The sequence below is a fragment of the Dendrobates tinctorius genome, unplaced genomic scaffold (genome assembly GCF_039654945.1).
Source record: "Dendrobates tinctorius isolate UK_male_01 unplaced genomic scaffold, ASM3965494v1 ptg000071l, whole genome shotgun sequence".
NCBI classification, from domain to species: Eukaryota; Metazoa; Chordata; class Amphibia; order Anura; family Dendrobatidae; genus Dendrobates; species Dendrobates tinctorius.
In genome coordinates this window covers 3,432,706-3,445,748 of record NW_027361739.1, presented here as the reverse complement: position 1 = coordinate 3,445,748, position 13,043 = coordinate 3,432,706, and the positions used below count along the sequence as shown (strand labels likewise).

At 52.4% G+C, this 13,043-nt stretch overlaps 1 protein-coding gene across 2 annotated transcripts in view; it reads left to right on the top strand.

Annotated features, from left to right (window-relative positions):
* Window positions 1-13,043, top strand: part of TLK2 (tousled like kinase 2) — a 153,801-nt gene that overhangs the window by 64,963 nt on the left and 75,795 nt on the right. For both annotated transcript variants that reach the window (XM_073582335.1, XM_073582336.1), the window contains exons 10-11: window positions 10,356-10,492; window positions 11,828-11,980. In XM_073582335.1, the coding sequence (XP_073438436.1) occupies window positions 10,356-10,492; window positions 11,828-11,980 (290 nt within the window). The remainder of the gene's footprint in view (window positions 1-10,355; window positions 10,493-11,827; window positions 11,981-13,043) is intronic.

The window sequence follows — 13,043 nt, the reverse complement described above, 5'->3', positions numbered from 1 at the left end:
CTCTTAAGGATCCAACAGACAGGCAGATAGAATCTCTGGCGAAGTCTATCTTTTGAGGCCTCCGGCGCCTCCCTCTCCCCTATTTTCGCCTCCTCCTGGGTGGCTAAAGTCATTTCGGCTTGGGCAAAAACTCTTCGCAGGGGCATCTTAGCGGCAGCTCCCCAGGATGAGCTGGCAGATCTAGCAGATCAAATTAATCATGCGGGTAAATACCTTTTAGCCGCCTCCTTAGATGCGGCCGGTTGCATAGCAAGGGCTAACAGCAATATAGTGGCCGTACGTCGAGTTCTTTGGTTAAAGTCATGGAATGCGGATACCACTTCTAAAAAGTTGCTCACCAATCTGCCTTTCCATAGTTCTAGGCTCTTTGGGGCCAAGCTGGATCAAATAATTTCCGATGCCACTGGGGGTAAAAGCACTTCCCTCCCCCAGTCTCGACCAAAACGCCTTTTTAACAGAAAGGGTTTTCGGCCCTTTCGTCCGTTCTCGTCCACAGAGAGATCTGTCCAGCAAGAGCGTCCTTCCGCATCTAGGGAGCAAGAGCAGAAGAAACCATCCTCTAGATCTCCTGCTCCCCGCTGGAGATCTAGAGGACAATACTCCAGGTCCTCCAGTGCCCGTTCCGGTAGGTTTGCCTCCAAGTGACGGGGCACCCCCACCTGGAAGTTTTTCCCGGGTGGGAGGCAGACTTTAATTTTTCATGGACGCTTTGCTGTCGGTTGTCGACGACGCTTGGGTCAGGGAAATCATCGCATCCGGTTACAAGATCGAATTTTCTTCCCTGCCAGACAGACATTTTTTCTCCTTCGTCTCATTGGGGGACACAGAGACTGTGGGTGTGTGCTTCTGCCGTCTGGAGGCTGACACTAAGTATACAAAAAAAAGAGTTAGCTCCTCCTCCGCCGCATACACCCTCGCCCCCAGACCGGGCGTAATTCAGTTTTTTGCTTAGTGTCTGATGGAGGCACACGCAGTCTGGAGCTCCAGACAAGTTTTTTTTTTTTTTTTTTCCCCTTCTTTGAAGATAAGACAGGGGCGACGGATCCTATAGAGAGGGTCCGATCTCCCCAAATCATCAACGGGCGACCACGTGTGAGTAGTCCTCCACGTGTTTTCTCTCCCGCACCGAGGGACACATCTGGGACTTTTCCCCAGACAACCATTTTTCTTTTTTATTTTGTAAAGAGGGGCAACGCATCCTGATGAGAGGATTCGATTTCCCCATGAACTACAACGGGCGAGCACGTGTGAGCGATGGGCGATCCCCAACGGACTCCACGTTTTTTGTTCCTCTCCTGCAACGCGGGATTTCAGGTTGGCCCCCTCCACCCCTAGGTATTGACACAGGGGTGCAGTTGGAGGCGCAGGTGAGCCAGGGGATCGAAGCATCCACCCCCAGTAGCCTCCCCCTCCCCGCCCAGGGATGGGGTTGAGAGCACCCCAAGAGAGCCCCCCGGCGGCCAGGCTCACCTTTTGTTTGTAGGGTCACCCCCCGGAACGGGACCCTCCAGAATGCGCCGCGGGGCTGTCTGTTCCCCCGCCCGACGGGGTTACTTTTTCTCACGGGGCCCGACTCTCTCCCCGGTGGAACCCGGTGCCAGTAGTGCCACATGCGGAGTGCGGCCAGAAGTCCCGCCGGCGGCCGCGGTCCCCGCGGTATGGGGAGATCCGCAAAGCCCCGCGCGGCCTGCCCGCCCCTTCCGGTGGTAGCCGGAAGCCCCGCCCACGGACTTCCGGCAGCCCGGGGGGCGCGGCGGGCGCGCAGTGACTGGGGAGCGCGCGCCCTCCTCCCCCTCCTCGCAGGTTCCCGCCGGAGTACGGCTGAAGCTCCGCCGGCGGCCGCGGTCCCCGCTGTATGGGGAGGGCCGCGAGTTCTGCGCGAGGCCCGCCCGCCGCTTCCGGTGGGGGCCGGAAGCCCCGCCCACTGACTTCCGGCGGCCCGGGGAGCGCGGCGGGCGCGCACAGTGACCGGAGGCTCCCGCCCCCCTCCCCCTCCTCGCATTTCCTCGCCGGAGTGCGGTCGGAAGCCCCGCCGCCTCTCTCCAAAGTGCACCGCAGTGCCCCCGGCGAGTAACGGCACGTGAAGGAGCAGGAGCCCCCCATTGCACCCCGTGGAACAGGTGGGACGTTACCGGTGGGTGAGTGCAACCCCGTTTCGAGTGCCGCACTGGTTGTCAAGGAAGGGGTTACCCTCCTCCTCCTACCCTACCCTGCAATATGTCTGGCAAAGGGAAAGCTCACTCTTTCCTATACGCTGTTTGCGTTTCCTGTGGGGTCAGGCTGCCTAAGGCGCAGCCGGGTAAATTTTGCGAAGCCTGTGAGTCGGAGCGAGCCCAGGAGCCCCCCATTGTTGCAGAGCCCAGGGGTCAGGACCCCCCAGAATGGGCAGTGTCTTTATCGCATTCTATGATGTCCCTTACGAAGGCAATTGAGTCCCTTCGGGGCCCGGGCAGGGTCAAGGATGGTGGTCTGCCAGCGGAAGACAGCTCGTCCACGTCTCAGGACCCTTCGTCCGTTAGGGGCCGCTCCAGCACCAGACAAGCTCATGGTAAGAGAGCTCGTTCTCCGTCGGCCGGGCCCTCTGGGGAGTCGGCGGCGATGTTTAGGGCATCTCGTTCCCTGTCGCCAAGCTCAGAAAGCGATCAGGACGAGGGCGAGGAGGAGGAGGAAGCCTGGAATCCAGAAAGCCTGGGATACCAGGACTCGGTGGACAGCCTCATTGAGGCGGTCAACCAGACTTTAGAGATCGAGGATGATGTGTCCACGACCTCAGGTCACAAGGTCTCCTTCAAGAAAACCAGGCGTCCGCATAGAAGGTTTGCCACACATCCGGAGTTCGAGGAGCTAGTCCAGAAACATAGGGAACACCCGGATAAGCGCTTTGCAATGCAAAAGGCGCTGCAAGCAAAGTATCCGTTTCCTCCTGAACTCCATAAAGGGTGGGTGGAGTCGCCAGTAGTGGACCCACCGGTGTCACGTTTAGCATCAAGATCGCTGTTGTCGATACCCAGCGGTTCTTCTATTAAGGACCCAACTGATCGCCTCATAGAGGGGCTTGCCCGCTCAGTGTATGAGGCAGCAGGGTCGGCTCTGGCCCCCTCCTTTGCGGCTACCTGGGTGGCTAAGGCCATGGTTTCATGGGCAGACACTCTGCATAGGGCCCTCCAAGACAGGGATCTGCCCGCGGAAATCTTGGAGGTGACAAATCAGATATCAGGAGCGAGTGATTATCTCGTCGGCGCCGCTCTGGATGCGGCCGAGTGTTCTGCTGTGGCAGCAGCAAATGCGATCGCTGTAAGGCGAGCATTATGGCTGAGATTATGGAAAGCGGATTCTATCTCTAAAAAATCCTTGACCTCATTGCCTTTTCAAGGCAATCGGTTGTTCGGTGAGAAGCTTGATAAGCTTATCTCAGAAGCCACAGGGGGGAAGAGTAGTTTTCTACCGCAGCAGAAGAGTTGGCCGGCATTCAGGCAGACGCAGAGGCGTTTTCGGCCCTTTCGTAGCTCCTGGAGGTGGACTTCGGCCAGGGCATCCACCTCCGCAAATGATGGTCAGATTAGAGAAAGGCAAGTTTCTTACAGGGCCAATCCGCTGGGTAGAGGCCGAGGCCGTTTGCCCAGAGCGAGGGGGGCCAGATCACAAAAGCCTCCAGCAAAATGACTCGAGGCACTTCGTACCTACGGACGACAGAGTGGGCGGACGCCTACTAAGGTTCAGCCACGTTTGGGTCGCAGTGGCACGCGACGCTTGGGTGGCAGAACTGATATCGTCCGGGTACAAAATAGAGTTTGTCGGACTCCCGCCACGGCGTTTCTTCCGTTCCCGGCTCTCCGGAACAGAATCGCAGGCGGAAGGTCTGTTGCAGGCTATAATGACGCTACAGCGCAACGGAGTCATTGTCCCAGTGCCGAAAAGCGAAGAGACGCAAGGTTTTTACTCGAACCTGTTTTCAGTCCCCAAAAAGGACGGGACAGTAAGGCCAGTACTAGATTTAAAGATCCTGAACAAGTTTATCAGGGTCAGGCGATTCCGGATGGAATCCCTCCGTTCGGTCATTTCAGCCATGGATCCAGGGGAATTCCTGGCCTCGATCGATGTGCAGGATGCATATCTACACATCCCGATTTTTCCTCCACACCAGAGGTTCCTGCGTTTTGCGATCGGAGGGCGACATTTCCAATTTGTTGCTCTGCCTTTCGGTCTGGCCACTGCCCCCAGAGTCTTTACAAAGATAATGGCGGTGGTTATGGCCATCCTGCATGCTCGGGGCATAACGGTACTACCCTACCTGGACGACCTTTTGGTAAAGGGGCCGTCGTTTCAGGCGTGCCAGGAGAATGTCGGTATCACTCTGGATACCCTGGCCCGCCTAGGTTGGCTGATCAATCGGAACAAGTCGTCCTTGGTTCCGGCTCAGAGAATCGTATTTCTAGGCATGGTTTTCGACACCTCCCAGGGGCTGGTGATCCTCCCTCAGGACAAGGCGCAAAGGATCAAACAGGGGGTACGGAACCTTCTTCAGCCGGGCTCCAGATCCATCCGGTACGGCATGAGTGTGTTGGGCAGAATGGTGGCGGCGATGGAGGCAATCCCGTTTGCCCAGTTCCATCTCCGTCCGCTTCAACATGCGCTCTTGTTAGCATGGGACCGAAGGCTGCTTTCCCTCAATCATCGGTGCAGTTTGTCTCCACCGGTCCGACGGTCACTCCAGTGGTGGACTCGCGACTCGTCTCTGGTTCAGGGGAAACCCTTTCCCCCCGGAACAGTGGTTGGTGGTGACGACCGATGCAAGCCTGCAGGGTTGGGGAGCAGTTTTCCAGAGTCACACAGCCCAGGGGCGGTGGTCCTTTCGGGAGGTAATTCTCCCGATCAACATTCTGGAGATACGGGCAATACGATTGGCCCTGCAACATTTTCAGCGTTGGCTGACAAACCGGCCGGTGCGCGTTCAGTCGGACAATGCTACAGCGGTAGCGTATGTGAACCATCAGGGGGGCACGCGCAGCCAGGCAGCCATGCGCGAGGTCGGGCTGGTACTGCGTTGGGCCGAGAAAAACCACGTGGTAATTTCAGCGGTGCACATTCCGGGAATCGAAAACTGGGCGGCGGATTTTCTCAGCCGACAGGGGGTCGCGGCAGGGGAGTGGTCCCTGCACCCCGAGGTTTTTCAACAGATCTGCCAACGGTGGGGGACACCAGACGTGGACCTTATGGCATCCAGAGAGAACGCCAAGATTCAAAGGTTCGTCGCTCGATCCCTCGACCCGCAGGCAATCGCAGCAGACGCTCTGGTGCTTCCGTGGAGCCAGTTTCGGCTCCCGTACTTGTTCCCCCCGCTACCTCTGCTTCCAAGAGTCATCAGAAAGATAAGGAGAGAGAAGGTTCCAGCAATTCTGCTGGCCCCAGACTGGCCTCGGCGGGCCTGGTATGCAGATCTGGTTCAACTAGTGGTGGACGTACCCTGGCGTCTCCCAGATCGGCCGGACTTACTGTCCCAAGGGCCGATCTGCCATCCGAACTTAGGGGCCCTGTGTTTGACGGCGTGGCCATTGAATCTTGGCTGTTAACACAGGCAGGATTCAGGCGCGATGTGGTGGCCACGATGGTGAGTGCCCGAAAGCCTTCCTCGGCGAAGGTATATCATCGGACTTGGGAAGTGTTTTTCCGTTGGTGTAGGGATCGCGGAGTGGCTCCTCTGGTTTTTTCGATCCCCAACGTACTGGCTTTTCTGCAGGCAGGGCTGGACGCGGGATTGGCTCCGAGTTCGCTCAGAACGCAAGTCTCGGCCCTGTCGGTGCTTTTCCAACGAAAGGTCGCTTCGGTCTGGCAGGTTAGGACATTTATGCAAGGGGTCGCACATTTAGTACCCCCCTATAAGGCACCGATGGAATCATGGGACCTGAACTTAGTGCTCAGGGCCCTTCAGGAGCCTCCCTTCGAACCGTTACAAGAAGTCTCCTTACCTTACCTGTCCAGGAAGGTCGTTTTTCTGGTAGCGATAACATCTATTAGGCGGGTTTCGGAACTGGCGGCTTTATCTTGTAAACCGCCGTTCCTGACTTTTTATAAGGATAAAGTAGTTTTAAGGCCAGCTCCCCCCTTCTTGCCGAAGGTTGTCTCTGCATTCCATATCAACGAAGACATTGTCTTACCCTCGTTTTGCCCGGCACCGGTGCATAGGGTAGAAAAGGCATTGCACACCCTGGATCTGGTAAGAGCCCTTAGGAGGTATGTGACAAGGACAGCGCCATTCCGCCAGACAGACTCTCTATTCGTGATTCCAGAAGGGCGGCGGAAGGGACTCGCTGCGTCCAGAGCGACTTTGGCCAGATGGGTTCGTCTGACAGTCCAAGAATCATATCAAATCAGTGGCACGCCGGTTCCGGCAGGGATCAAGGCACACTCGGCTCGAGCAGTGGGTGCCTCATGGGCACTGCGACACCAGGCTTCAGCGGAACAGGTGTGCAAAGCAGCTACCTGGTCCAGTTTGCATACGTTTGTCAAACATTATAACGTACATACCCAGGCATCCTCGGATGCAAGCCTGGGAAGAAAGATTCTCCAGGCAGCAGTTGCGCACCTCTAATCAGGGGCGCAAAATAGCATGGATTGGGTGAGCTAAGATCCCGCCCAGGGACTGCTTTAGAACGTCCCACAGTCTCTGTGTCCCCCAATGAGACGAAGGAGAAACATGGATTTTTGTGAGTACTCACCGTAAAATCCTTTTCTCCGAGACGCTCATTGGGGGACACAGCACCCACCCTATTAGCCAGTTGGCATCTGTTTATTTTGAATTATACAAATCCTTATGTAAGGATCAGGGTGGTCCCTTTTTTCAGACGTATAATTTCTTGCCTGAGTTTAAGGCGCGTTCTCCTACTGCTTATGCACTAAACTGAATTACGCCCGGTCTGGGGGCGAGGGTGTATGCGGCGGAGGAGGAGCTAACTCTTTTTTTGTATACTTAGTGTCAGCCTCCAGACGGCAGAAGCACACACCCACAGTCTCTGTGTCCCCCAATGAGCGTCTCGGAGAAAAGGATTTTACGGTGAGTACTCACAAAAATCCATGTTTCCTGTCTCGACCTCCAAGACAACGGTCCCACATTCCAGGATTCTTTCAGGCCGTCTCCTCCCTTTCCGCCGGAGTGATTATTCCCATTCCCTCAGACGAACGGTTTTCAGGATTCTACTCAAATCTCTTCGTAGTCCCGAAGAAAGACGACTCCCTGCGGCCAATCCTGGACCTCAAATTGCTCAATCGCCACGTGAAGATTCTTCACTTAAAAATGGAGTCTCTTCGATCGGTGATAGCCTCAATGGAGCCCTGAGAATTTCTCTGCTCTGTGGACATACGGGATGCCTATCTTCACATCCCTGTTTGCTTGCAGCATCAGAAATATCTCAGGTTTGCGATTCAGGAAAGTCATTACCTGTTCACGGCTCTTCCCTTCGGCCTAGCCTCTGCCCCCGTGTTTTCACGAAAGTGATGGCGACGGTCATGGCCATCCTTCGATCCAGAGGGATTCTCATCATTCCTTATCTGGACGATCTCTTAATCAAGGGCTCGTCCCGTCAAGACTGTCTCCTAAGTCTTCAGATAACCCTGGATACTCTCGGCCGTCTCGGATGGTTAGTCAACAAAGAAAAGTCCATTCTCAGCCCCACTCAGCGTCTGACCTTTTTAGGCATAGAATTCGACACGAATCTGGCCCGGGTGTTCCTTCCGAGGGAAAAATTTGCGTCTCTGTTCAAAGAGATTCGAGCCCTCAAACGGCCAACGCCCATTCCCCTTCGATTCTGCATGAAAGTTCTGGGGAAGATGGTGGTTTCCTTGGAAGCAGTGCCCTTTGCACAGTTTCACCTTCGCCCTCTTCAGCTGTCCCTCCTTTCAGCCTGGGACAAGACGAAGTTGTCCTTAGACCGGCCCATTCTCCTCCCTCACTTGGTGGACAATGTCTACGTCAGTCCTCCAAGGGAGGTCCTTCCTTCCGCTTCAGTGGCAAGTCATCACCACCGATGCCAGCCTCCTGGGTTGGTGAGCGGTTTTCCATCAGCGGACGGCCGAAGGATACTGGAACCCACTGGAATCTCTTCTCCCTATCAATTTGCTCGAGATCAGAGCAATCTTTCTGGCCCTTATTCGCTGGCAACCCCTTCTCGTTGACAAGCCGTTCCGCATTCAGTCGGATAACGCCACCGCTGTGGCATACATAAACCATCAGGGCGGCACGCGCAGCCACCAAGTCATGTCAGAAGTGGCCAGGATTCTGCGCTGGGCGGAACATTACGTCCCAGCAGTCTCCGCCGTCACATTCCAGGGGTGGAAAACTGGGCAGCCGACTTTGAGTCGTCAAGGCCTAGCGTCAGGCGAATGGTCTCTCCATCCCTCAGTCTTCGATCAGATATGCCAGCGCTGGGGTTATCCGGATGTCTACCTCATGGCATCTCAGATGAACCACAAAGTTCCACGCTTCGTAGCCAGGTCCAGGGACCCTCTAGCCATCTCTTGCGACGCCCTAGTAATTCCGTGGTCCCAGTTCCAACTCCCTTATCTTTTTCCACCTCTTGCCTTGATCCCAAGAGTGGTCAAGAAGATAAAATTGGAAGGCGTTCCAGTAATTCTTGTGGCTCCAGACTGGCCAAGAAGGCCTTGGTATGCGGAACTGGTGAACATGCTCGCAGACGTTTCCTGGAGGCTTCCAGACCGTCCGGATCTTCTCTCGCAAGGCCCCCTTTACCACGAGAATTCTCGGTCTCTGAATTTGACGGCATGGCCGTTGAAGCTGCAATGCTAAGAGAATCAGGTTTTTCCAACCAGGTGATTCAGACGATGATCAAAGCCAGGAAGCCAGCCTCCTCCCGCATTTACCATAGGCATTGGAAGGCTTTTTTCCGTTGGTGCGACGATAAAAAAAAGTTTTTCCAATGTCCTTTTCCATTCCCGTCCATACTGGGTTTTCTCCAGTCTGGCTTAGATTCGGGTCTGTCTCTCAGTACCCTCAAGGGCCCGGTTTCCGCCTTGTCTATCCTCTTTCAAAGAGAGCTCGCTTCCTTATCGCAGGTTAAGACGTTCCTCCAAGGAGTCGCTCATGTGGCTCCTCCTCATCATTCACCGATAGAACCGTGGGATCTCAATCTCGTTCTTAGCGCCCTCCAAAAGGCGCCTTTTGAGCCCATCCAGGACATTCCTTTGTCACTTCTGTCATGGAAGGTAACCTTTTTGATCGCCATTACATCCATCAGAAGAGTTTCTGAGTTAGCGGCCTTGTCATGTCGTTCTCCTTATCTGGTGCTCCATCAGGATAAAGTCGTCCTCAGACCCGTTCCTTCCCTTCTTCCAAAGGTGGTTTCCTCCTTTGACATCAACGAGGATATCGTTCTTCCATCGTTTTGTCCTCCTCAACCTCTTGAGAAGTCGCTCCACAAACTGTATGTTGTTAGAGCCTTGCGTGTCTACCTCGCTAGGACCGCTTCACTTCGTCAATCCGATTCATTGCTGGTCATCTCTGAAGGTCACCGGAAAGGGCTTCCGGCATCCAAATCCATGATTGCTCGCTGGATTCGTTCTACCATTCAGGAAGCATACCGACTTCAGGAAAAACGGCCCCCTCCGGGAGTGAGAGCTCACTTCACCCCGGCTGTGGCAGCTTCGTGGGCCGTTCGACACCAGGCTTCGGCTCTGCAAATTTGCAGGGCCGCGACCTGGTCGTCCTTGCACACATTTGCGAGGTTCTACAGGGTTCATACCCAGGCCTCGTCTGATGCAGTTGTTGGTAGGAAGGTTCTGCAGGCGGCGGTGGCGCACCGGCCGACCTAAGCCCTTCCTATTCTTTTGTTCCTTATTGCTGTTCCCGCCCTTGGGACTGCTCTGGAACGTCCCATGGTATTCTGTGTCCCCCAATAAGGCGATAAAGAAAGATGGATTTTTGGTTCTTACCGTAAAATCTCTTTCTTGGAGCCTTCATTGGGGGACACGGCACCCTCCCTGTTTAAGTTGTACCGTGTTGGGTCTTTGAGTCCCTTTTTGAGTTGGTACATATGTTTAGAGTTACATGATTTTTCCTACTGCTTTTTCACCAATTGAGGTGCTTGGTGCCTGTCGGTGGGTGTATACTGCCGGGGAGGAGCTAATTTTTTTGCATAGTGTCATCCTCCTAGCAGCAGCAGCAGCATACATCCCCATGGTATTCTGTGTCCCCCAATGAAGGCTCCAAGAAAGATTTTACGGTAAGAACCAAAAATCCATCTTTTTTTTCTCCCTTCTAGCCTCATGTTTTAGTTAATTGTTCTCTTCCATACTACATTTGCGTATTAGATGCTATTTTCCATAAAACTATTGTTTCCTTGTAGTCAAAACAAGAAAAGATGGCATGTCGAGACAAAAGTATGCAGGATCGACTGCGCTTGGGCCACTTTACTACTGTCCGCCATGGAGCTTCTTTCACTGAGCAGTGGACCGATGGATATGCCTTTCAAAACCTCATCAAGTAAGTTACCGTCATCTATATTTTCATTAGACTGCCAAAATATAGTGGTAAACCCGGGAATTGGATGGCCCACATAACTGTTTTAGCACCTAACATTCTTTCGTCTTTCCATCTACAGTTGTATTTCTGGCAATTGGCTGTACCAATCCATCCAAATTTGCAGGCGCAAAACTGGCAGCTGAAAATTATGAATGGGCACAGTGCTGAAAATTATGAAAGGGCCAAGAATGCAACTGTGCAATGTCCATTTTCAGAGCTGTAGTCAGAGCCCCAGCTACCAAAAAATTATGGAGCATCATACAGATGCTATCTGTTACATAGTAAAATTGCTCCCAGCTCGTATTTATTTATTACCATTTTACAGCAAGGGTGGGCAATTAATTTTCTTGAGGGGCCAGATGGGAGACCATGACTGTTGTGGAGGGCCGATCTAATGGCTAGATATTAATTCTACTCAATATTAATATTGTATCACTTAATATTGAGCAGAATGAAGTATGCTGACACCCCCCTATATATCTTTGAACTCCAAACCCCCCCCCCACACAGCCCCTTATATACGGCATGAGCCCCACACAACCTCCCCGTGTGCGGCATGAGCCCCACACAGCCTCCCCGAGTGCGGCATGAGCCCCACACAGCCTCCCCGAGTGCGGCATGAGCCCCACACAGCCTCCCCGAGTGCGGCATGAGCCCCACACAGCCTCCCCGTGTGCGGCATGAGCCCCACACAGCCTCCCCATGGTCACCCCCATATTCATACACATGAAGAAAAAAAAACCACCACATACTCACCTCGGTCCCATTCCCAGGCCCCATGCTTCTTCTGCTGTCTCCGATGTGCTGATTCTCCGGCGGTACACAGTTGACGTGATGACATGACGACGTCATCGCGTCAGATGTTTCACACGCTGATTGGTGGAGGAAGTAGTCGGAGGCCCCTCCTCCACCAATGCTGACTGCAGGAGATGGCGAGCGGGCGGGCACAGTGAGGCCCACAGATCTCAGGTTTTCAGCCCCACGTCTGTCTCGGTCTGCGGGCCGGACTGAGACAGCCAGAGGGCTGGATATGGCCTGCGGGCTGCACTTTGCCCAGGTCTGTTTTACAGTAATTTTCTTGGTGACAACAAATCACCCGCAGCAAAAAATGCAGCCAGGTAAATTCTATACACACAGTCCTCCAAGCCATGTCATCTAGGGGTAGTTATGTAGATGAGAATAAAGTATTTAAGGCTGATCAATAGTATATCCAGGATTGGGATAATTCCTGCAAAACTTTGTACATATTGACTGAGTTATCTTTTGTGTTTTTCTTATTTTTATTTTCTATTTTAGGCAGCAGGAACGAATAAATTCTCAAAGGGAAGAGATTGAGCGACAACGAAAGTTGCTGGCCAAGCGGAAGCCTCCTGCTATGGGACAGACTCCACCAGCTAATAATGAGCAAAAGCAACGTAAAAACAAGACCAATGGTGCTGAAAATGAAGCGTAAGTGCGAGGAATGGTGTGGTTCACGTCATCATATGTGCAAAGATTGTTTGAATATTTTTCTCAAAACAGTATATTATTTGTGTGTTGTATGTGCTTGTGTTATGGAACTTTTGTCTTCACTCCTTCCGTGATGTACTATTGGTGTACTATTATGTCATGGAGCGACTGTATCTCAGCGACTGCAGCTAGCTTTAGTCACTGCTGGTAACCTCTTAAATACCATTGTCAGTCTGACAGCAGCATTTAGGTGGCGTGCGTGTGGGTGGGGCATCTGTGTAGATGTAATTTGGCCCACCTACCTTCATGACATGATCTTGGTGCCAGTGGGTTCTCATCGTAGACAGGTGCCTGTTGAAGACCCTATGGCTGCCTTCTTAGCGCTACTTTGATGCCCAAACATAGGCTAGGCTATATTGGAGACCTTATTTTTCATTATATATTGCAATACCAAAGGTTTGCATGATATTGAACCACTGGTCAGTTTCAAGACCCATGTGGATTAAAAACAAGTGCAAAAATTTTAGATAACAGTTTGATGAATCTAGAAAATAATAAAAAATATTATTCAAAGCTATTAAAAATGCTGCATATGCCCCACCAAACTGTTGTCATAGTTAGGACGGCACTTGAAAAAGACAAGCGCCCCCCATTCCACTCTGTCAGAGCAAATTTCTATTTAGGTATGTATTGTCTTTAAACCATTTAAATGTTTGTTGTGTAATTGTACTGACCTGAAGAAGCATGCTGCCATTTTTTTTTTTTTAATACCAGACAATGAAAGCTATAAAAACAGTAGATTGATATGTGTGCTTTGGTTTTTTTTCACTAGTTTACTGCACTTAGAATTTTTCTCCCCTGTTCTCAGTAATATTTGGGGCAAAATGAGTGGTGTCATTCAAAACTACAAGTTGCACTAAATAAATAAAAAAAAAAAAAACAAACAAACCCTCATACGTCTTGGAGAAAATAATGGTTGCGTTATGAGGTTGATGATACTTAAAGAAGCTCACCTATAAAAACTTGTATCCTCTTAATATATTGCAGTCATCATATTATATAT